This window comes from Cyclopterus lumpus, chromosome 5 (assembly GCF_009769545.1).
Source record: "Cyclopterus lumpus isolate fCycLum1 chromosome 5, fCycLum1.pri, whole genome shotgun sequence".
Taxonomy (NCBI): domain Eukaryota; kingdom Metazoa; phylum Chordata; class Actinopteri; order Perciformes; family Cyclopteridae; genus Cyclopterus; species Cyclopterus lumpus.
The window spans coordinates 16,391,793-16,415,774 of NC_046970.1; the positions used below are offsets into that span (position 1 = coordinate 16,391,793).

General features: G+C 39.9%; 4 protein-coding genes across 7 annotated transcripts; 2 read left to right on the forward strand and 2 right to left on the reverse strand.

The window, feature by feature from the left end:
• Positions 1–472: 472 nt before the first annotated feature.
• On the reverse strand, positions 473–4,330 carry si:ch73-361p23.3 (tumor necrosis factor receptor superfamily member 9). The gene is made up of 6 exons (XM_034532920.1): positions 4,171–4,330; positions 3,932–4,042; positions 3,528–3,735; positions 3,125–3,390; positions 2,943–3,035; positions 473–2,117 (listed from the first exon to the last, which is right to left on the reverse strand). The coding sequence occupies exons 1-6, from the start codon at positions 4,253–4,255 to the stop codon at positions 2,032–2,034; spliced, it is 849 nt and encodes a 282-aa protein (XP_034388811.1). The 5' UTR covers positions 4,256–4,330; the 3' UTR covers positions 473–2,031.
• Positions 4,331–6,329: 1,999 nt separating this feature from the next.
• ddi2 (DNA-damage inducible protein 2) lies at positions 6,330–15,099 on the forward strand. Of its 4 annotated transcripts, XM_034532949.1 has the most exons (11): positions 6,330–6,461; positions 6,617–6,788; positions 7,768–7,897; positions 8,177–8,485; positions 8,584–8,710; positions 8,987–9,114; positions 9,497–9,625; positions 10,279–10,382; positions 10,524–10,716; positions 12,183–12,231; positions 12,531–15,099. In XM_034532949.1, the coding sequence occupies exons 2-10, from the start codon at positions 6,651–6,653 to the stop codon at positions 12,191–12,193; spliced, it is 1,269 nt and encodes a 422-aa protein (XP_034388840.1). In that variant the 5' UTR covers positions 6,330–6,461; positions 6,617–6,650; the 3' UTR covers positions 12,194–12,231; positions 12,531–15,099. The 4 variants fall into 4 exon arrangements, with proteins under 4 accessions (XP_034388840.1, XP_034388839.1, XP_034388838.1 ...); XM_034532948.1 differs by lacking the exon at positions 12,531–15,099 and having other exon boundaries at positions 12,099–12,225; XM_034532947.1 differs by lacking the exons at positions 6,330–6,461; positions 6,617–6,788; positions 7,768–7,897; ... (3 more) ...; positions 9,497–9,625; positions 10,279–10,382 and having other exon boundaries at positions 10,620–10,716; positions 12,099–12,231.
• A 1,118-nt stretch (positions 15,100–16,217) lies between these two features.
• si:ch73-15b2.5 (rho guanine nucleotide exchange factor 19) lies at positions 16,218–19,963 on the forward strand. Its single transcript, XM_034532225.1, has 12 exons — positions 16,218–16,547; positions 16,631–16,783; positions 16,861–16,925; positions 17,028–17,311; positions 18,216–18,376; positions 18,461–18,613; positions 18,723–18,852; positions 18,991–19,065; positions 19,145–19,237; positions 19,357–19,502; positions 19,651–19,815; positions 19,918–19,963. Exons 1-12 carry the CDS (start codon positions 16,330–16,332, stop codon positions 19,961–19,963), a joined length of 1,689 nt encoding a protein of 562 aa, XP_034388116.1. The 5' UTR covers positions 16,218–16,329.
• A 928-nt stretch (positions 19,964–20,891) lies between these two features.
• cplane2 (ciliogenesis and planar polarity effector 2) lies at positions 20,892–22,731 on the reverse strand. Its single transcript, XM_034532922.1, has 5 exons — positions 22,452–22,731; positions 21,850–22,002; positions 21,624–21,748; positions 21,356–21,495; positions 20,892–21,229 (listed from the first exon to the last, which is right to left on the reverse strand). Exons 1-5 carry the CDS (start codon positions 22,564–22,566, stop codon positions 21,007–21,009), a joined length of 756 nt encoding a protein of 251 aa, XP_034388813.1. The 5' UTR covers positions 22,567–22,731; the 3' UTR covers positions 20,892–21,006.
• Positions 22,732–23,982: the final 1,251 nt, after the last annotated feature.

Consider the following 23,982-nt stretch of genomic DNA (forward strand, 5'->3'; position numbering starts at 1 on the left):
AGGTCTTGTGCAGGAGGCTACTACTACAAATGTAGGGCATGAGTTGTTTACAACTTCTACAACTATCTGTCAACAAAGAGGTACTTTACATCCAAATCAACTGCAAAGAGAAATACAAAGATAAAGGAACACTAAGAAAACAATTCCATAGGAAATGTAAGGAATAAAATTAAAACACCCCTTTTAGGTTAACATGTGTGTGATGTGTTCACTTATCTATGACAATGATTTTTGGAGGTGTCTGGAGGTGACCGATTGTTGTCTATTTTCAGTCAGCGGCATTCATTCTTGTTATTTGATGAGTTAAGTTGCAGCTATTTCTACAAAAAGGAAGGGTTTGGTAACCTGCCATATATTTTTTCTAAAGTAAGTTTCCAGTGTACAGCATGTGCATGCTCTCTGTTACAAATGGAAATACTCAAGTGCGTAGTTTAGTTGTACAAAAGGCCAAATATTTATTCACAAATTCTCAGGACATCAGTATGTTTTGTGACAAAATGTTTAACCAACAAACGTGCTTTACAATAACAGTCATATAGCAACTATGTTGTTGTTGTTTCAACAGTGAAGAAAATTAGTAAGTATACTGTTGTATGATACTTCATAGTTCTACTCCATTAGTCATATGATACTTAATAGTTCTACTCCATTATGTTTTAGAGGGCAGCATTGCACTTTTAACTTCCCTATCCATTACTTTTATTTTGCTTCTACAGTTACTTTTCAGATTAAGATTTTTATCTAAAACAAATATATGCTGAATTTATAAAAATACAACACATTTTGGTTCCTTATTATATGGTAATATGGTATATGATAATTGCCTAATTAAATTCTGTAGAGTCCTTTTTTACTTTTCATACTTTCACATTCACATTTAACTGCTAAAACATCTGTATTTTTTACTTGTGACATAATATGTTTACAGTGTTGTATTGATGTATTGTACCAAAGTAAATTATACTTTGTTCGCCACAGTTTTTAACTAAGACTTTTTAGTTTATTCCAACAGAGGGTGCGGACAAAGGAATCAGTGAGCTGTAACGAAATTAAAGCTTTACCAAGTAGATTTAGTCACAAGGAGCCAGCCAGATACACACCAAGCCGCGATTTGAAAGCTTGTTTATCTGATTTCTTAGCAAAACATTAGTGGATAGAAATAATGATGGTATGCTTTCATAACTCCTCTGACTGTACTGATCTGGGGAAAGTCTGCAGTGAGGTATAAACAACATGAAAGTCTGTACGTTTACGACATTAATCTTTCCAACGGCTGAAACAAAAACATGAGAGCTAGTCGGAAAAAAGAAGCACAAGGGGATCTCCCCCAACCCCACACACCACTGAAAGCATGTTCTCTTTAAATATCTGAGACTGGTGGAACAGAATCATTAAAACATGACAAAAATATAGACAGACAGACTCCGGGAAGATAGTAAAATGTATTCATCTCAGGCTCTCCAGCCATTCATAATCATAGCATTGATTGTTACCTTTATTACAATACTGTTCATGATGTATATTTCTCAGATTTGTGTCACTTGCCCCATTAAACCAGATCACTATATATAAAGTCATAAAGCTTGAAAAAGCATCAAAATATATGTATATATGCATTTTATCTAGGGCAACAAGGACAACTACAAAAATCTGCAAATTTTTATAAATATCAAGGATACACAGAAAGTAAATTTGAGTAAAATGATCTTACTAAAGAAAAAATTACACCTTCAGTAGTAAAAGCTACCTTTTTCTATCTAACTATAAACTGACCTACGGTTAAATTACAAAAAGTTTCTTTCACATAATTTGCACAATATTCTATTACAACAGAACAAACAAAAGTGAAATATTGACCATACTGCATGCACCTGCTACAATACAGACACAGTAAGCAGTCTTTCTCATGTGGCTATATCTTCTAATGTAAAACCAACAATTCAAGGAAATTATAAGTGGTTGTAAATTATTCATGTGATGATTATCTGATCTAATAATTCACAGTCTTAGTTGACAGATTCATTTGAGACCTTAGTGCTCCCCTGGATTCAGTTTGAGAGAGGACAGACTGCCCTCGCCGCTTTCCTCAACTGGCCTCCGACACAATGAGTCATTTTCTGAAAACAAAAATTAAAGCATAATTGATTAAAAACATATACTCTTTATTACATTACTTGTCTTTTAAAATGTCCTCGATAAATGGCGCCAAAAGCCAAGAATGAAGGAGCAAAGGTGGGCAATTTCCTGTGAACCATTAAAAAGAACAAAGATATATGTTTCCTACCACAATAAAAAACATTCATACTCATTGTCTTTCACTTTAACATGTGCAAGGAGTGTAATTGTCAAAGGAATAAACTGTGGGGAAATTTGCTTTTGTTTCCTTGCAGAGCGTTAGATGAGAAGATCAATACCTCTTCCATGTTTGTCTCTACGGCAAATATAAACCTCCAGCCAGTTAGCTTAGCTTTAGCTTAGCTTAGATTAGCTTAGCAGAAAGACGGTAAACAGGAACCCTTGAGTCCCTGCTGGTTCTGTGGCAACCTCACGGGATGCCGGGAAGTTACAGTTTGGAGAAGTAGTCCTGCATCTAATCCCCCCATAACAACAGGATGTGTCACTTTTACACTTTGACTTAAATAATTAAACAAATTAAACAAACAACAAGTGAACGAACAAGCCTAAAGTTGTTATCACAGTAGGTGGATTGTGTTACCGTGGGTAGACCCAGGTTAACTGTTCCCTCTGCTTCCAGCCTTTGTGCTAAGCTAAGCTAACCACCCTGCTGGCTGTAGCTTCATATTCAGCTGAGAAACATGCCAGTGGTATCAGTCTAATTCATAACTCTTAGCAAGAAACCAAATACCATATTTTCCCCAAAATGTCCCACTATTCCTTCAAGTACAGAATCCCTTTAGGCTACTTGTATTCATGCAACATACTTAGTGCGATTGGTTGAGGAGTCATGTGCAGCTTGCCGATCACAGCGGTCAGTACAAGCAGTCCAATAATTCCAAGTATGAGGAAGGCCACACCTGAGCAAGACAAGCAAGCTACAGGTTACTTGATGAGCTCTGTAACGTTTTGAGGTTGTGCCATAATTAGATAGCAGCATATGTTTTACCTGTAGCAATGTAGGCGTCTGTGTGTCCTGGAGCAGCCGTGGTGGCGATAGTATCCATCCTTTGAGTTTGGGCCCTCTCGTTTGAATGGTGGGATGTTAAGCGTGTGATGAGAGAAACCAGTTTGTTTGATGTGGTGGCCGTAATGATATAAGTGTTACTTGGTGGAGTGATGTATGTATTACTTGCACCACTACACCCCTGTAACTCGAAATTACAGAGGACATCTGAAGATCTGGTTCCATTCATTTTCACTCCACATTTACATCTAGAGTGAAGTATAAAGGATACAGCCATAAACAACAGGTAACTACTTAATACGTGGTTGAGATCTTTTGTGTATATGTCTATATGTATATATGTCATGTTCAGAGTTTTAAAAACACATTAATACAGCAGACTTACTCTCTCCATTTTTGACAGCACGAGTTGATTTGTGTACTGAAATATCCATCTTCACATTTTGAACATTCTGTACCGTCACGTTTCAGCCCAAATCCAATGCCACATCTGCATGTGGAAGAATCACTTTCCCAGGGAACAAATTCTCCACGGCACTGACATTTAGTGTTTGTCTCTTTTGTGCACTCCTCCTTAACAATACTTCCCGACTCTACAACAACAAGAACAACAACAACAAATGAGATCACACAAGACTTAAAACAAAGCTTTCTTCTTAAGCACAAAGTGAACAAAGTTTTTTACGAAACCAGTTAGATACAAAGTTTTGGCTCGATTAACAAATTAATTATGATTGAGCTAGAGTCTGTCCATAGTAAAATCCATCATTCCAAAGCTTTAAAACTTACCGAAATCACACTTTGTACATGCTTTGCAGAATTGGGAATCCTTCTCTTCAGGCTGGAAAGCTTCACTGGGGCAGATTTCACAACTTGTTCCACTTTTAGTTACTCTATGACCTTGGATTATTACAATGTCAAAAGCACACAAAGATTAAGCGGAAGTTGTCAAGCTAAAAATGGTAGTGTATTCTACAGCATTATCCAGAATGAAGAGGAAAATCCGAACAAAAAAAGTCATACTTTACCTTTTGGGCAAATTGTCCTGGCATCCAAATCAACAATGATTTTATGAAAAGTTAAGGTGAATACAAGCACTTTGAAAAGAACCATGTTCAGTTCTTCAGTGCCGACGAGTGCCGCTGAGTGTTTCCTGTGTGAAACACCACAGAGAATGAAACACAACTACCCCAGACTTGGAATCAACACCTTATAAAGATGTGTAAATCCCACGTGTGTTTTTAACACAATATGAATTACTGACACATCACCACAACAACCCTTTTTATTTTTTCTGCTGGAAACATATTAGGCGGGATGTAATACATAGGAGTGAGTACACTAATAACCCCAAACATATAATGTATTATAATGTTGTGCTTTTAATACTTTGCAATGAGAATGTTAAAAACAGTGAAATAAGGATGTTAATATAATAAGTGATATGTTAACTTGCAAGTTAACACTCGTGCATTATTCAGTCTATGTATTATTTGTTTTAAGAACTTTAAAAAGCAGAAACTCTCAAATAATTTTTTTTACAAACTACTGTTTCCAAGATCAAGAATGGATACTTAACATGTAAATGGTTCTTATTTGCCATGTTGTGATTTGTTTAAGATTGTGCTTTCTCTTTAGAAAAGTACCTGCACTACTTTATATAACTTAGAAAAGAAACCTTTTTGTAACAGACGGGCATAAAGTTTTAGTAACAAAATAATTAGTCACATCGTTTCACAAGGAAAACTTGTCAATAATAAGCGCATAGTGGGTGAGTGGATTTTTCTTATTCTTTTATTCTATTTCCATGATGAAAAGATAAATGTTTCATTCTCACTGTTACAATCTACACTGATGAATTACACAATACATTATACATTTCTCACTCATGTTTTTACAAAAGATATATTTTGGTGGCGTTACTTGACAAATCATTAAATACTGTTAATTTGAGTGATATGAAATAAATAATCACAAGTTTGTTTTATTAGATACACTTTGTTTATTAAAGCAACATACATCAAAACTGATATAGGGGATAATTATTTTACATTTGTGCTGCAGCCTGCTCAACTAACGTTTAAACAGAATGTTGTCATGTATAATAAAAAGAGAGCTACTTTGACATGTTTTTAAAATCTTTATTCATTTAGGACAAGTAGGGAAATATGTAAGAACCATGTGGTCTATCTATCTATCTATTGGAAACTATGCAGCTTCATGTTTTTTTGCCAGTAAGAACATGACATACTTTTTTGCATATGGACTAAAACAGCAGATGGAAAATAACCACATCTTCTTGATCATTCTGCAAGATACAACCACACAAATCCTTGCTCGTTTATTGGAAACGGATGTTAAAGCATGTGAAATTACAAAAAACAATTTAAATAGGACATCCTTAAAGTTATATATTATGCTATCCATGTTGAAATGGTTCTAATCATGATACAATATATAATGATATAATGGGACTACACTCATGGTGAAGTAACACAGAAATTAAAACTAAACATTTTTTGTGTCAATGTGGTAAATAAAATATAGATAGCCGATACAGCTACAAAACAAAAAGAAAGACATTCAATGAAGAGCCAAGAAGTCAACTTGACCTGAACAAGTATTTAGGAATATTTAGGAAAGTACAAGATACGCGAGTAAACAAGTCCAGATGTTTTCAGGTCGATGTGCTAGAATCTGATTGGTGGAAAGTGGCATGAAGGGAGGTATTTAATCCTGAGTTTGGGATTCGGATTATTTGGAAAATATTGAATTTGTGATTATAATCTTGAACAGAGTAATAATCGGCTCCCTGCTGGTTGCCTGCAATTTGAATCTTTTTGCTTTTGCTTTTGCTTGTGCTCTGAGTCAACATTGTGCCATGTTTACTTCAGACCTTTTATGCTCAAATGTGTTTCTTTCATGCTTGCCAGAGGAGAAATTATTGGGTGCTGTGTGATTTCTTTTAAAAACTGTGTATTTCTCAAATGGTTTGCTGGTGTAATTTTATTTTAGTGTGATTTTAGTTTTATGTCTAAACATAAGTCCTATATCTGGACTCGTTTCATTGAGTATTATATATTACATTTGCTTTCATTTACTTTGACTAGTTTTGAGTGTGTCCCAAGGATCCAGTAGGTGGCGGTAATAGCACTCTGGCTTGCAGTGTTTTTGAGATTAGAAGAAGAAACTACTCACGACTGCAATTTCTGTATTGCGACATGTCGAAAAAGAAGCTGGATGAAATGCGGCACAACTGAGCGATACTTAATGTTGTTGAGTTGTTAAAAAAGAAACTGACTCTCCAGACGTTAAACCAGTAAGTGGAAAGCAGTCACTGTCTTCAAGGTGTAATATCAGTTTCCCTGGGTGGCTCTTTTTGCACTGAAACACGTATTACAACAGTGAAAATCAAAATAATACCTGGTTCTCCCCTGAGAAACAAGGAACCACACTAACCGCATTCTGTTGCAGCGGGTCTGTCTAGTGATCCTGACCCAAAAAAGCAATGCTGGTAACCGTTTTCTGCGAGCCGAAGGATCGCCCAGAAACTACCTTCGCCCTCGATGTATCTCCAGAGCTAGAGCTGAGAGACTTTATAGCACTTTGTGAGCTGGAATCAGGAATCCCAGCTGGAGAAATCCAGGTAAGACCCTGCTAGCTGTAGCCAGAGAGCTAACCTAGCTAACGGCTAGTTAGCTGACTTGCTAGCATGAATCGGACTTTTGCTGTTTTGCTGGACTCGTTGTTGCGAAACTCCGTTTATCAACCAGCAGGCAGTGTGGCTGACTTGTGCAGCCAGCGGGTATTATCGGTTACAAACAGTCGGTTTACTGGGAATCCTTAAACTGGCCAACATTGATCAAAAATCAAACTAATGAAGCTCCCCGTTAGACTAACGTTAATTCAAAGGACAAATGTTGAGGCTAAGAACCACACGAAGTTGACCGAAGTTACGTTAGCTGGTTTTCTTATTGCTTTATCGAGCTACATTGTGTGTCCGTTGTCCCTTGGCGTCACTGTTTCCTACAACACCCTTGCACATATTTTAATTATAAAATACACCACAATGTATACTAATTATGTTTATTGTTATGCTCCCTCCACCTAGTCCAATTCCCTGTATGTGCATATCTTGACAGATGAAATGATCTTCATAAAGATGTGTTACCCCAACAAATCCCACTGAGTTGAACAGTGATGGATTATGGGGTGTGTGAATACAATAATTGTCACATTAACACTTAATAGATTTTGCAAAGTGAGGGTCATAAATTCACCTGAAACAAATACATTGATGCCATAACCGTAATATAGCCTTTTAGTTCTGGGATTTAAGTTTGTTGTTTTTGTCATGTACACCCCTAAATTTGCTCGCCATTGAAAGTATAGGCCCAACATAAATAGTACTTACTGAAAAGTAGATATGGCAAAGGCAAGTGCCTAATGACTGCAGCATTTTGTAAGAACTATACAATTTGAGCTCATGAAATATATAATCTATGTTAGGTATGCTTAACTCATTCAGAAGTGGATACTAAAATCCAATATCCACATCAAATACAACAGAAGCAAATCTTCTGTATAATGATGTTAAATTTAATTTGATATTTTTCCATGAACAGATCACATATGTAGAACAGACCCTAAAAGACCATACTCGTGCCTTGGGGAACTACGGTGTTAAGGATGGAGATGTGGTGGTTCTCAGCCAAGCTGACAGAAGGCCACCACCAAGTCAACAAGCCTTTCCAGGTAACACATGTTCTTTGAATTAGATCCGTTTTCCAAGTTCGATTTTAAGATGCAAATTACTGAATATGAAGGTGGTTTGATGTTTTTGCACAAGCATACAGGTGATGGGTTGGGGAATTGACTTTCATTTCATGTTCATTTAAAAAAAAGAAAAGAGTCCTTCATCGAGGAACACATGGCAACACTATTAATAATATCTAAAAGATGAATGCATCGTCTATTTATCGAGTTTTTGTCCATGCAAAATGCTAATCTCTCACCATTTATCCTTTGTCTCAGGTCTGCCCCATATTGACTTTCGTTCCATCACAATCCCCGGCACCTCTTCTTCAACTAGTCAACGTGGTTCCATAATGCCGCAACAGCAACAGACTTCACAGCCGCCACCGACACCACAGACACAGCCCCAACAGCAGCCACAGCGTGCGGCACAACCTTCCACGCCAATGGCCTTTCGTGGCTCTTCTCCTCAGGGGCTGGATGACCCTGCTTTACTTCAGCAGATGCTATTATCCAATCCACATGAGCTTTCACTCCTCAAGGAGCGAAACCCGCCGCTTGCTGAGGCCCTGCTAAGCGGAGACTTGGGTAAACAAAAAAGAGCTAGTGATGTTACAGGCCACGGTTTCTGTTTATTATCTCAAGATTTGAACTAGTCACATTATTGGAACTGTTTATTTTCTCAGAGCGTTTCACCAAAGTACTGCTGGAGCAACAGCAGGATCGAGCCAAGAGAGAGCAAGAGAGGATCAGACTTCTGACTGCGGATCCTTTTGATTTGGATGCCCAAGCAAAGATTGAGGAGGACATAAGGTGTGGTGCAGAGACTATATATTTATTCACCACTTCTGAATATTTATAACACAAAACCTTTGTCTTCAGCATGGTACAGCCTTGGTTTTACTTCCGTAACCAGATATGATGTAATGGTTTGTAATATAGTGATATTGAAAATGATCATGAATCTAAATGTACTATTTGCAGATAACATAAGGGAAAGCGACTTACTCACGGCAGTGATGCAGCATGTTGTCATTTTTTTTTCTTCAAACGTAATGTCTCTTATTCATGAATTTGTGCACATTTCAGGCAGCACAATGTGGAAGAAAACATGACCATTGCAATGGAAGAGGCCCCAGAAAGCTTCGGGCAGGTGGTTATGCTCTACATTAACTGCAAAGTCAATGGGCACCCTGTGAAAGCTTTTGTTGACTCAGGTAATGAGCATTACATCCTAAAATACATTAAAGGTTTCTGGCCATGAACAAGAATGGTACTTGCATGTTGGTGTGCTTAAATTAAATAGTTTTTTGATAAAGTAGATTAATTGCATCAGTATCTGCATTTACTGAACTGAACATTTACTCAAATAATACACTGATTCCCATAGGCCGGCATTTCAGCCACTCGTATCTGGGATCTCATTCCCCTTGAGATCTTTACAAGACCAGTTTGTCTCAGCCATCTGATATAAACAGAAATATGATTTCAGAAATATGATTATGATGGATTTACATAGCCTCGTATTCCCCTCTTCATTGCACAGGCTTATGGTTATAAATAATCATTTTGTAGAGCCCTGACATTCCTTGTTCTTAGGCGCCCAGATGACCATCATGAGCCAAGCGTGCGCCGAGCGCTGTAACATCATGCGGCTGGTGGACCGCCGCTGGGCCGGAATTGCCAAAGGAGTGGGCACCCAGAAGATCATTGGAAGGGTTCATTTGGGTGAGTGTTGGGTTTTCTTCGAAGTATTTTTTGTTAGCAACACTATTTTAACGTCTGACTAGTCCCCAGCAAAATATTACGGTATGATATTTCAGTTTTTGCTGACTACTTACCAAAAGTCAGACGGACTGAAAGTCACACATTTTTAAACTGCATGCAGTTTAAAAATGTGCTGAATGGTTATATAGCTTAGCACAATTACTAACTACTTCCTATTCACATTTATTTATGGTTTGTAATAAATATTTTCAAATGATAATTTAAGTGTTGTAATGGCTTAGAAGTTGCACTCTTCTCACCCTCATTGCGAATGCACATAAAACTAACTCTGTAGATAATGGGACTACACTCATGGTGAAGTAACACAGAAATGAAAACATTTTCTGTTTCAATGTGGTAAATAAAATATAGATGACCGATACAGCTAAAAAAACAAAAAAAGACATTCAAGTACATTTTTGCAGATACCAACAAACTTGCTTATAATCTTTGTTTTGACTGTCTTGTTTGCACTTTACCCTATGCTGCTTTAGTCCTGTAGATTTCTCCATTGCGAGACTAATAAATAATTATCTTATATTGTCTTATATTTAAGTCTCTGCATGACATTTCAAGTGTAGTTTAAATTGTGTTGTCTCGCTGTACTCGTATAGCTCAGGTACAGATAGAGGGGGACTTCCTTCCGTGTTCTTTCTCCATCTTGGAGGATCAGCCAATGGACATGCTGCTTGGCCTGGATATGCTAAAGAGACATCAGGTGTGAGCCCCATTTTATCTGATCAAAGTGCGCAGCACAATATTGGAATTAATTACATATTGGAGGTTTCCATTTTCTGTTCTTTGTATACTGAATATCCAAGAATATCTGTAAGAATTATTTGTCCTGCATTTCTTGTAGTGTTCGATCGACCTGAAGAAGAACTTGGTTCTAATAGGCACCACAGGCACAGAGACTCGCTTCCTGCCTGAGGCAGAGCTGCCCGAGTGTGCCCGACTAGCATACGGAACAGAGGGGCGTGAAGACGCCCCCCCAGATGAGATAGCAGACAGAGAACTGGCAGAGGCACTTCAGAGGTCAATACAGGAAAGTGGTAAGAAACGGTCATATCTCTGCACTTCAGCTCAGTTAGAACAATATTTGCATGTGCTACTTAAAGCTTCTTACTCTCAACCCCATTTATGCAGTCATCTGAAATTTCCGTCACATGATCACTTAATGTCATCACCTCAGCAAATTAAATATGCTTTAAAATCAGATGAGGTCTGGAAATTGAGACTGTCTGTCAGTAAAGTATAAGCAAAAAGATAAATTAGTTCTTGGCTAAGATCAGGCTTGAAGGGAAACACATGATTTGGTTTGTTTTTGGCTCTATGTAGAGGCTTTGGATTATGTGAAAGGCACTTATTATTATTATTATTATGATTATTAAACTATTTCGATGCAATGGTTATTTAATTAACACTTTTTTTAGCAACTTTTATCTCTATATGATAGTTCACTGAAATAATAGTTAATTAGCAGACATACCACAGAACAGTCTTCTGTATGCCTTTGCCTAGTTTTTAACTGCTCTTTGTGGGTGTGATGTCGTCATTTACTGTGTTTTTAAACGAATATAGAAGAGGAACTTTGGAGAAAACACTGAAGCACCAAGTTCAGTATGGACTGTCACGCTTTGTCAGATTCTGTGTGAGCCAACAGTGCAGATGGATATCTGAAGGAGTGTGAAAACAGCACTTGAAGCCACCTACAAAGTGAAATGGACAACTAGTGCCAGTAGAAATAGAGGTGGGGATTTGTGTGAGCAGGACTATCTTACACAGTAAATCAGTCAAATATCAGCAGCACTAGAGAATCGCATTTAATTTCTCAAAGGAAGGAAAACACCTTTTGTCATTATGCTGTCTGTATCAGGTTCAATAATGACTGATAATAATTACACATTCGGTGACAGGAGTTTCTCTCCCTCTCCTACGTGGGTATAAAAGCATCTGTCCGAGGTTGACCATCAGCAGAAAGTGGCGCCTTCTCCACCAGTTGGTGTAACTTTTGAGATTGTCAAAACATAATCATGCAAGCGTTCCCCATTAATGCTGTTCAAGGCTTACATTACCACTTGTGCTATTGCCAATGATACACTTGTTGTTGTTGTTTCCATTGGCCAGTATTGGCTGCACATAGCAAATGGAATCCAAACAAAAGGCAGCAGTAGCAATAAAGTTGCAATAAAAGTTGTTGTTATAGCGGATATATTGGGGAACGAGGCAATCCTCTACTAGAGAAGAAGAGGCATCAATCAGTTGTTGTCATTGTTACGGGATTTTGATCAAATGTCGTTCTGACGTGACCTCAATTGAGTTTTCTGAGGTTCAGTGACAGTTTATGTGATTACACTGTGACCTCCCATTAGGACATAGGCTCAAGTTGTTTTGGAATGACACTTCTCACATCTGTGTGTGAAATTGCTTGTAGGTTGGTGCATGCACTCTGTGTGACTGCTAACTCTCTCCGTCCCTTTGCATGATGTGTGTGGCGTGTGCCCTAACCCCTGAGCAGGACAGCACTGATGCATTTGGAGACAGCTGGAGAGAGACCTACCAACCAGGTACTGCACATTCACAAGTCCATTGCAAGTGCTAAGTCCATTGCTATTTATGTCTTTTATTTTATTGTTGTTTTGCTGCTGGATTGTTTAATTGATGTACCTGTGTTTCTAAGTATTCATGTATTTATTCTGAATACATATAACTTGAACATAGGAAAAAGTAGCACAGTCACAAACTATGTAAATGCCAAATTCAAAATGTGTGTTTTGGGTTGTTTCCTTAAATGTATATTATCCAAAGTAATGCTTCCAGGGGGGGTTCACACACTGTTTCACTCCCAGTTATATTTTCTCAATAGACACTGCAGATGGACAAACTACCTCACCGCAGCCCCCACCCCCACCATTTACATTACCCAGAACCTTAGGCCAAACGTCCTCATCCGCCTCCCCTTCCCAAAGCCCTTCCTCTGGCCAGCCCCAACTCCTGGTTCGCTCTCAGTCTGACCCGGCCACCATGGAGCAGGCCTCAGCACCAGAGCTGTGCCATGATCAACCTGGCCACCAGGGGCTTCCTCAGCCTTCTTCCTCAGCAGTGGATGCTGGCTGTACACCTAATCAGGTCCACCCTCACCCTGTGTCTGTTCATACTGACTCCAAAGTGACCCCTGTACCCAGTCCCCTACCAGACGTCCTTCGTACATGTACCCCTCCTGTGGACATGACTACAGTATTCCAGTATCCAGGGAGTAAGGTCCAGCCTGGCCACACAGAGGGGAATGCCGAATCAGATAAGGTGATGAACAGCCCCAAGCTCCTCCAACCTGAGGAACTTTTCCCCATTCAAACCATGGAGCAGGAGGCCACTGAGTCGGACACTACTGCCACAGAAGCCTGTCTGAGTGTTCTTAGCCGACCGGACTCGGTCGAAATGGAGTCCCCCACGGCCTCCCAGGGCGTGATGTCCTCTGGGAGGGACCAGCCTGAAGGAGAGCACTGCGCCAGCTCCGACAGTGTCCCTTCGTTGGCAGCTGCTCTGATGGAACTTCACGAGCTGCTGGTATCCAACAACCAAGCTCAGTCCCAAAACTGTGGCACCTCCTGCTCCCCCTTACATCCATTCAATCAGGAAACAGAGGAAGTGACCCCCAAGCCACGCACCCCCATGCCTGAAAACACCCGGCGGATCCCCTCTACTGCCATCTTAGCTGGTGAACCAAACAATGCCAAAGCCAACCATGCTGCTGCTGTGTCTGATGAGGGACCATCTAAGTGTCTTGTGTCTGACCTTTCTGGCCAGGATGTGCGTCCGGGCGGGGATACAGCCGAGACCGTGGAGGGACACGGTCCGCCGCAGTGTCCAGATGGCTCTGTCAAGAGGAGGGCAGATAGGTGCGGGCAAGATGACATGAATAACATCAGCCGTTTTGAGCCAGAGGTTCCTCCTGATCCTGCAGGGGACCTGGTGTTCAGGGAACCTCCTGAGGGACAGCAGGGGAGAGGGGTTGCAGATGGACGAGCCTCTGGCACAAACACCCCAGACACTCCCGGCCTGCAAACTGAGGACACTTTTCTCAGCCCCCTGTCTATGGCAGTGGGCTCACGTGAGGAAGTCTCTAGCGCATCCCCCCCCTCTTCCACTCCACTTGCTCAGGCTCCCCCGCTTACATCTCCAGCCCCTCTTCTCCCTTCTCCACATCCCTTTATAGAACAATTTCCAGCTGAGCACATCCAGAGAATCCAGGCAGCAGGGTTTTCTGCCAGGGAGGCTGCAGCGGCACTGGAACAAGCGCATGGGGTTGTGGAGCTAGCTCTGCTGGCACTACTAGCCCGCAGTATCACTGTGCCCACCAAGACTCACAACTAGTCATACGAGTCCGCAGCCTCCCAACTCAGCATCTGTCTTATTTATACCTGGTTAATGAACCCGATGTTTCAGTCCCTGCTTAGCAGGGAGCACGTATAAACGCAGGGAGATGCTGTCTCTTGGTTTGTCGTACAGAATATCCAAGAACGAAAAGGACAACTGGTAATAAATACATTTCTGGATATTGCAGATATGTGAGGTGTGTTTGCATGCAGATGTTTTGGGTGGCCACCCATTTCATTGGTTTTTAGAGATTTGGTATGGTAAATTGATTTCTTTCTTCTTATTTTGTCGTCCAACGTTGACACATTATTAAATGCCCAATGTATGATTGATTATTTAGCCGTTGAACATTACTATAATTTCACCTTTTTAATATGTGTCATAAAATTAAGTTGTGGAGCATCAATAAAAACCTCTCAAAGTGGAGTAGCGTTAGTTCTACTCGACAGTCCCGAGTTAACAATGGTGAGCTGTGGATCATTCAGCCTAAATATGGATATTTAAATCAATTTGCTGATGATTAAAGCACCATGTTGATTTTTATGTTTGTAGCCCTTTCACAACGAGTGAAAAGCTACAGCGTGGGAACTGCAACGGTTTAGAGGGGCTAACTTTACAAATGGTTTCTCCAGATAAGTGGAAGTTAATCACATGAAAATATCAATAGAGCCACAAGTGCGTTTGTTAACGTATGTTCAGAGATGGCATTTTTCAATTAAATATATGTATTACAGACGGTTTATTGTACTGTATGTATTATTTTCCACAGTTGGAAAGTGGTTCAATGTGTAGTTACAAAACTGTTTGTGGCTCCTCTTCAGAAAGTCCTTTTTATTTTGTGTCAAATCATCACAGTGTGTGTGTGTTCGTACCTTTTTAAAATCATCCATTTTCATTTTGTAATCTGTTAAAAAATATTGTCATGTCAGTACATCATATATCAAGGATTTTTATGGCTTTATTTGAGTCATAAACCAACAATGTTCAGGCGATTGAATTATCTACTTTTATCTTGTATGACATTTTAAATTGCAAATAAAATGGAACTAGTATTTGTACACTGTAATTTATTTATTTTTTTACTTTCTCTGAGTATATAATCCTGTCATCAAATTATTTCTATACATATGCAGAGGCGGCAAAAACAAAATAAATGTACCCAACTCGACCAAGTGTTTGATACAGCAGGAAACAAACATTCACCAAGGCACAATCCCAATCTCCGGACTTTGGGGCGCTCCCCCTGAGTGCGTGAGGGCGTCAAGTCGTTGAGTGTTTGATTCTCTTGCAGACTTTTTGAGCCCTTTATGAACCCTTTTCTGTAAGTCAGCATTAGATGTAGACTTTGCCCAAGGGAATTACCCACAATTCATTGCGACGTGAATTTAAACACGGGGTAACCCGTGGAATAATGAAGACGAACTAAGAGGACGGCACATGGGTGTTCAGCCTGGTATATTACATTTACACAACTACATTAAGGATGGAATATGGAACATAAAAACACATGAAATCAGAGGATATTTATTTATTCATCAAATATTTCATTTAGTCATTAAAGCTGTTTTGACAAGTAAATAGATTATTTGAAATGACCTCATCTTGTGAGGAAAGAGCCTGAAAGAAGTTCAAATCGGGGAGTAAAAAGTATAAAATAAATACCCACAATTGTACTTTATTTTTACGTTGTCATGGTAATGTGATATGTTGCAGCAAAGTGGTGTCCCATTCATATTTACACCATATAATTTACACTATTTAACTTCAAAGAAAATTATTTTTACAGATTGATTTTTGAGGCATTCAGAAAACTCACAACCCACCATCCAAAGTGACATTTTTCCCCAACTGTGAGAAGCTCTTCCATTTCCTTTGTGCCGTGCATTGTGGGAAAATGGTGTCGCCAATCCTATTTTTCCAGAACTGAATTTCCCATAGCCCGAGGTGACATCGACAAATTGCTTGTTTTGTTCAACCAACTGTCTGAAAACCCCAAATTTCACATTTACCACCATCGACGACCAGCAAGTCACCATTCATTCCGTTTGAATTAGTTTGTACTGAGATGGGGGGGGGGAAGCAGATTTCCAGAAGCTTGAAAAAGAAAGCCACACCTGGTTCCACTTTGTGATTGCTGCTAGTGACGCTCAGGCTGCATCTGGGTGGGGCTCTGAGGCAAATGAAGGGTGCTTCAGTAGATCGCACATTAACCTTTACTGAACTCGGTCAGGGTTTTAAAATACAGAGTGGCAGCCTTGTGTGAGAAAACAGTTCCAGACTAAAGCGTTATGGCTCAATTGAACGACCCAGATGAAAACAGCATTGTCACTAATCTACACTCCCACTTTGGAGATAATCATCCAGTACATAATTTGATTTCAAAAATACAAGCCATGAGGACAAAAGAGGCTCTTTCTTCAGGGTTTTCTGTGGAATCTAACAGTGCTCAGGACAGTGGCGGCCTCGGGCAGAGCAGGGACTCCCTGAACCAGATTGAGGATTGCAGGTAAGGACCACATGGCGCCTCTGGAAAGCGTCTATATTTCGTCTGTAGGATAACGCTGATTAAATATCTTTGACCTTTTTTAGTCCTCCCACAGACATATCTTCGGCTCTCCGGTCAGTAGCTTTAATGCGCACATTGGATTTGAAAAAAATGCCCAAGCTGTTCTCAGTGCCGAGGCTTGAGGAGGACAATCAAATGTTGTCTCCGTTAGACTATCCGGATACAAGTACAGACGGGTAAGCGAGGCTTTAAATCTTAATGCACGCTCTAATCTTTTACACTTAACTAAATGTGGCCTGCTCAACAAACGCAGGGCGGCAGAGTCAGCTGAGGAGCAAGATCAGACCGTATCATTCCAGTCAAAATTCATTAATTTTTGTGAGTTTACCTTTTTTCTTCAGGCCATGTTGCCAGTGACTGAAAAGTGTAACAATGACAGGAATGTAAAGTACTGTCTACATTTCTTTCTTTGCTCTGCAGTCCCGCTCTATCAGGACTACTTTCTGCAGGCGGTGAAAGATGATCTGCACAGACTGAACAAGAGCTTTGTGTCTGAACTGATGACGTACCAACAGTGCCAACTCACTGCTCAATGCCGCTCTGAGGCCACATCCCCAAAATTAAACCCTCCGGAAGAGACTCGGTCCTCACCTCTACCCCGCCCTGTCCGGGTGACTCCATGTACCCTTTGGCAAGATCTAGAAGAGGTGAAGGAATCTGGTTTGCTCAGCAGCTTGACAACCAGAGAGATTCGCCTTCAGGAGGTGTGGAAAGCGCTATACTTCAAGTTTTACACTTCATTATAATCAGTATGTTGCATACTAGAGCAGTCTCATCTAATTTAAAATTACAACTAGGATTATATAAAAATGAACAAGACAGAAGTGTAGAAAAATGAATGGCCTTGTGACACTAATCCTCATTACAGCATGAAAGGTCATGCTCTCGCACTCGGCTGTCATGCAGCTTCATTTTGTCCTTCATGGCTAAACCTCCCCATTTCTTTTCAGCCGGCATGTAACTGTTGGTTAACCATGCTAATGATCAACATACAGCATTTAGCAGTTATAGTGTCCTTTTTTTTTTTTTTAGATATGCTTAAATTAAGCATATGGACATCTGACGTTTTGTATGTAACCTTTACCATTTTTAGCACATCAACTTTTGCATACTAACATTTTACATGCAACTTACGGGTGTAGCATTAACATTTAGCATGTTGGTTTTGAAATGCAGTGTATAGGCTGTACAGGATGAGTCTGGTGTTTTGGGTATTCTTATTGTCAACAAATCCCAGGAAAAGACTGAAGTGCATCTCTTAATATACCTTTTCACCTCAGTTCTTATCTGGTGCGCATGGCCTCTGCATCCATTCCTCTTCCTGTTTAAAGGCTCACGCACTTCATAAACGGCTAGTGCATGAGCTGCATGGGGACTGTTGCATTTTTAACAATGGAGGTTTATGACTAAGCAGAATAAGCTTTGACTACACAGGCAATACCTGTTCGTAGAATAGTCAGTTTTACTTTTTCATGGGATGTGCTGACGATAAACAGAACCATCAGTCTCAAATTCACTATTTATAATGCTCTTTAAGGTTTAGTGTGACAGAGAAAGTTGAAATAATAACTAAATTCTTCATTCTTGTTCTCTCGTTTTCCTCTGAAGTCGATGTTTGAGTTAATCGGCTCTGAAGTGTCTTACCTGAATAGCCTCAGAGTTGCTGTCAATCACTTCTATGCATCGAGGGTACTGCAACGGACCCTGAATCCAATGGAGCATCACGTTTTGTTTTCCAACATTCGTCACGTGATGGCAGCCAGTGAAAAGTGAGGGCTCCACATACCTGTACCTCTGTTTCAACTGGCTTTGTGAGTGTGTATGCTGAGCTTCTGTTGTCCTGTCTCCTCTAGGTTTCTTATAGATCTGGAAATACGACTGGGAGAGTGTGTGTTAATATCTCAGGTCGAAGACATCGTGCTGCAGCACGGCTCCAGGTTTCACAGCCTCTATGTACCATATGTGACTAACATGATGTACCAAGAGACTCTTGTGAGCCAGCTGCTGTAAGTATCTGTTCTGTACTTGATACGGACACTGGTAGCTTACTCCACCCCACCAACCTTTTCGTTCATAAGACCTATTCAATCATATCTTTTATTTGTTTTCTTCAAGGGAGCAGAACAGAGACTTTCTGTATTCAATCAAGAAGCTTGAGAGTGACCCAGTGTGTCAAAGACAGGGCCTGAAGTCATTTCTTGTCCTTCCTTTTCAGAGAATCACTCGTATTAAACTTATCCTTGAGGTAGGCATCTGATATTTGATTTTATATATATATATAAATAAAAATAACATTTTTAAAACTCTATCCTATTAGAGTTTTAACTTGTATGACACATTACCAGTCCACTAAAGGCTTCTGTTGGGTTTTCTTTCATTTCAGAGCATCCTCAAGCTGACTGAACCAGATTCAAAATCTGTTTTAAATCTTGAAAAAGCAATAAAAGCAATACATGAGGTAATGCAGTTTCAAAAGCTGAACATAAAAAATAAAATCTAAATTGACACATTAAAAGGGTATGGTGTGCTCTGACCAGATAGTGACAGACTGCGACAAGGGGGTCCGAAAAATGAAACGAATTGAGGAACTGGTCTGCCTGGAAATGCTGCTGGACTTCGGCAAAGTTAAGGTGACAAGTGTGCATTTTATTTTTATTTTATTCAAACATAATTTATCAGCCATCCGCAGGTTACATAACAGAATAAAGTCTGCTATACATTCTGACTAACTGCCTCTTTCTCCATCCAGGCAGTTCCTCTGGTTGTGAGCGGGCGTTTTCTGGTGCACCAGGGTTCCATGAGGCAGCTGACTGTGGAGGCCTCTTACTCAAGACTGTCATTCATCAGCATCTACCTCCACCTCTTCAACGACCTTTTGATCATCTCCTCCAAAAGGTGATTGACCAGATTGTAAAATAGGACAATTAACTACCAATTAATTAGATTTTTTAACACCACACATCCTATTTTCCTGTACACTGAATCCTTCCATTGTTGTTTTCACTTTTAAACCACATTGTTTTCTCTCTCTGCCACATGTCAGGGCTCCGAGGTTCACCGTTATGGATCATGCTGCATTGGCCTCACACGTGCATGTTGAGCGTCTGAATACTGAGGGCCTGGGTCTACCCCCGGACTCCTTCCTGTTGCATCTCTCCCAGAGTCACACCGGACAACCGACCGCCATGATACTTGTTGCGCACACAAGGTACAAGTGGACATCTTCTATATTTCTATATTTTTTTTCATGACTAATTCATCTCCTTAAGCAGTCGTTCACCTCTCTGGGATTCTCGTCTGTTTTTTGCAGGTCGGATAAAGAGGAGTGGATGAAGGCGCTGTCGTCTAAACCGTGATGATTCTGGGATTTTTAACTTGTTCATTTAAGATTGATATAAACTTGACTGCACTTAATACTTTTGATAATGGCACTCTAGAGCACCATACAACACAATTAGGATTTCAACGTGCAGAAAATTTGTCACAAACAGACGCACATGTAAGGGGATGATCTTTCGTATTTTATATTGGAATGTTTTTTTCTTCTACTTGTATTAAAATGACTTGGATATAAATTACTATATAAATCATTCTTAATAAACATTTGACCTTGTCCGATCAGCCTAATGCAACAAACTAATGCCTCAACTAAATAAAGATATTGAGAGATCTTAAGCAGCCCCTGGCCTTAATGTAAAATACTGACAACATATTTAATACCTCTTATCTCTCAGCTAACAATGTTTTGACTGCATGTAGATGACATTAACAGATATCCATGAACAAACTGTGAAAAAATTACTTTGCAAGCCAATTGCACATTATTCTAGCTTTATCACATTAATATAACCAACAGTCGCAGACAATATCTGGTCTCATATGATGATATTGATACAACACCCTGCTGATATAATGTAACTTAAGACACACTAAGGTGATTACAGCATTGGAGGACAATCCATTTAATCTCAACAGCAGCTTCCTTCCTCATCCCAAACAATGTGAAACATTCCCAGTGTATGTGTTGAATGCAGTCACCCAGGGGGGACCTTTCCCCAACCCCCAGGTCACTTCAACTGCTAACTAAAAAATGATGTTCAGCATTTAAGGGGACTTGTGCTCATTTTCAGATTCATATTTTAGATTCTGTTTACATGCTTTAATGTTAAAAACACAGTTCTCTAATACTGTCTGAATATACCTGTATTCATATACCTCCATCTGAAACCCTCCGTTTTAGGTCTTATTTCTTTGCCCCCCCCCCCTCCCCCCCTCCTCCCAAAAGAAAAGTCTGCTCGAAAAATATACTAATAATTGACTGTCTTGTTTCACAGTTTGTGGGTTGGTAGGCACTCCAGATATGCTGATGTTTGTGCACGAGCCCTCATGATATTCCCCCTTAACGTAGAGTCCCTGTCCCCTGCTGTGATTGATGGTTAGCGGATCCAGCGGTAACACAGTCCTGATGCCACAGGTTCTCTGCCAGGCAGTTGAGAAGTGGGGCTACGTCACCCAGCCCATCACTGACCTCCCCACCCACACGCAGCACTCTTAAGTTCCACGTCTCCTGGAAGTCCCTCACGTCTCTCTCCGGCACATCGCAGTGCATGAAAAGGTCAAATCTTAAGGAGACATTAAGGACAAATGATCATCTCTGCATTGATATAGTAGTTATAAAGTAAGCCCTTGACTGAAACTGTTTCATAAAGTCAACATTCAAGTTTTAAAAATAGAACACAAGAGGATACTTGGTGCCAACCACCAATTTCACAATATGTCGCACAGATGTCCCGGTCCATTTAGCAATTTGATTTGACAGATCGTCAAAGGACGTTCTGTCGGTGAAGGAGAATAGGAAAAGGACGGCATCCACCTGCTCCTTACATGCCTGGAAGACACAAGGAACAGTGTTTTTACAAAACGTTTGGGAGATGGCGTTAGGGTATTCATTTTGATCTAGAATAATGTGAGCATAGTCCTTTTTCTGTTATGTGTTGCGTGAAAACACTTTCATACAGGAAGCAAATGGTCAAATCTACGCAAGGTGTTCTCTCCACAGTCCCACAGCTGCAGACGGAAGAAAAGCACTCTGCCATTCTCTCTCAACTTCACGGGCCAATACACCACCGTTGTTTCAATACCTTTATGAAAAGATGAATTGGACAAATATTTGTCTGATCTCATTAGCCTTTAATTGTGTATTTTACTCTAAAAACAACTGTCACATTAATTCTGGACCTACCTGTGGTTTCATAGTGCAAGTTAGGAATATTCAGGCCTGCCAGACGTGCAGCAAGAGCAGTTTTCCCGACGCCACTCTTGCCAGAGAGGAAGATCTTATAGTGAACTGTGTCCACAGCTACGTGTGGGGGCATCACTGGAGACTCCAAGAGGCCTGTAAAATCAGAAGTTAGTGAGTTAATGTTGATTGTCCAGAAAAATTAAACAGTAAAACCCATTGATTCAGGTGAGTTTATAAATTATTATTAAGCATTATTACACGTTATGACACATTATTAGTTTAGCCACAATATCGTGTTTACAAAGGCTACAGACTCTCCCTGTCACATAATGATAAAAAAAACATGTCTTTAAATATATTAAATATTTAAAATACTGTCTCTGTTTACTTTATGCACATGTATCTACCAGCCACTAAAATTATGATGAAATTGGATTTAACGTCTCTTGTTAATAAGTATGTTAAGTGGCAACATGTGAAGGTTTTCTGAGTCTCAAAAATGTGCTGTAGAACAAATACTTAGTTGTATAATCAACCCCCGTTACTCTGCATTTGAAAATCCATTGTGATTTAACAAAAATGTAACATATTATTTGTCATACCGAAGTTTTTGCGTCTCTTCTTGTGAAGAATTCTACTGAAATATTCTTTGCTGTCTTTACATTGATGCCAGTCAGCGACTACGATTGACCCGCAGGAAGGAGCGACGCGCGCCATGTTGTTCCCGTTAGCTCTGGCGCTCAGAGGAAGCTAGCATCACACTAATACAAATAACTTTAATAATAGCAACTGGTGTCGCCAAATAGCATTTTAAGCATCACAGTGCAGCCAGCTGATAACAACTTCCGTAAACTAAAACATCCCTGGACGACCACACGTCTCATGGGCAGGAACCTGAAAGGAATATGCAACGTCACTTCCGGTAGCCGCTGTAATTTGTGATGCGATTGAGCTTCTTCAGAAAGTCATCAATTACGTCTTTTTTTCTGGCACTTTTGAGGAAAAAAACCCCCGCCTGTATTAAAGAAGCAATCTCACTTTAGATAGTAAGCCTCATAGAGTTACAGCAGATGTAATGATACAGTTTCAGTTGAGATGTTAAAAAAGTTGTGGAAGTTATTTTCAACAACGATTTACAGGTTGCTGTGCCATTCGCTGCTGTTTGCTCTCAATTGTGACATTATGCTAACAAGTCAGATAGATTATCCCATTTGTATGCAGCATTTACAATGTTGTTGGGTTCAAGTGCTCGGGAAAGGCATTTTGCCGGTGGTGCGTGAATGCTGCATCAGTTCTCTTCGTCGACCACCAGAGGGCACTCAACTCCAGCGTTGACACGTTAAATGCAAGGAGGAAATATTAAGAAATATCGTCTCTGACAGTCTGGACCATACTGCTCCCCATCGTCACGGTCACAAATATGGGGTCGACACTCGATGGTGGTTTGCATTTGTGGGGAAAAGTATTTGTGACTGTTATCTTCTCTCAGCTGCACAAGGATGGAGAATATCAGAATCAGCTTTATTGGCCATGTAAATATAAACGTATATACAAAAGTGTATATATATATATATGAAATGGAGGTAGTAGTGCAGTGAAATAAGTTGTTCTTGTGTCTGCTGCTTTTGGCCTACAGTGCTCTTTAGCGCCTACCAGAGGAACTGGTTGTTGGGATGGGTCTGCAGTGATTGTTCCTGCCAGTTTCCTTGTTCCTTGGTTGTTGTAAAATGTGATGATAACATCCTCTGGAGAAAATTCACTCACATCGACAGTGAACTGGAAAAAGTCTCCAACGGCCTGGGTCTTCCCCATATGATATGAGTGGCCTGAAACAAAACATTCAGCTTGTAACTTTTGATGAATACATAGCACAAACTGAAAAGGTCAGTCACCGGGTTTCTAACATTGACTGATTTTATTAAAAAATAAAAACGGGTCAAACACGCCTTGCATGAAAAGAAAAACAAATGAATATATGAGTATCAGTCTTTATTTTTTTGATCAGTAAATTATCTGTATTTACATTCTGAATCTTCAGAGAAAAGACTTTGACCTTTCTCCATAAAGGCTGAGGAAGTGGATTGTCTCTATCTATGTATCTGTAGCGTGGATCTAAGATAGGTAATTATAATC

Bases quoted from the DNA above. Each gene is read 5' to 3' on its own strand.
- cplane2 (XM_034532922.1), bottom strand. From the start codon at position 22,566: ATGGCGCGCGTCGCTCCTTCCTGCGGGTCAATCGTAGTCGCTGACTGG. The intron at 22,003-22,451 runs GTATGACAAATA...CTGATTTTACAG, and splicing joins GAAGAGACGCAAAAACTTCG to GCCTCTTGGAGTCTCCAGTG. The intron at 21,749-21,849 runs GTAGGTCCAGAA...CTTTTCATAAAG, and splicing joins CTTGCACTATGAAACCACAG to GTATTGAAACAACGGTGGTG.
- si:ch73-15b2.5 (XM_034532225.1), top strand. From the start codon at position 16,330: ATGGCTCAATTGAACGACCCAGATGAAAACAGCATTGTCACTAATCTA. The intron at 16,784-16,860 runs GTAAGCGAGGCT...CAACAAACGCAG, and splicing joins CCGGATACAAGTACAGACGG to GGCGGCAGAGTCAGCTGAGG. The intron at 19,503-19,650 runs GTGATTGACCAG...GCCACATGTCAG, and splicing joins TTGATCATCTCCTCCAAAAG to GGCTCCGAGGTTCACCGTTA.
- ddi2 (XM_034532947.1), top strand. From the start codon at position 12,147: ATGATGTGTGTGGCGTGTGCCCTAACCCCTGAGCAGGACAGCACTGAT. The intron at 12,232-12,530 runs GTACTGCACATT...TTTTCTCAATAG, and splicing joins GAGAGAGACCTACCAACCAG to ACACTGCAGATGGACAAACT.
- si:ch73-361p23.3 (XM_034532920.1), bottom strand. From the start codon at position 4,255: ATGGTTCTTTTCAAAGTGCTTGTATTCACCTTAACTTTTCATAAAATC. The intron at 3,736-3,931 runs GTAAGTTTTAAA...TTGTTGTTGTAG, and splicing joins ATGTACAAAGTGTGATTTCG to AGTCGGGAAGTATTGTTAAG. The intron at 2,118-2,942 runs GTATGTTGCATG...TTTTGTTTTCAG, and splicing joins TCCTCAACCAATCGCACTAA to AAAATGACTCATTGTGTCGG.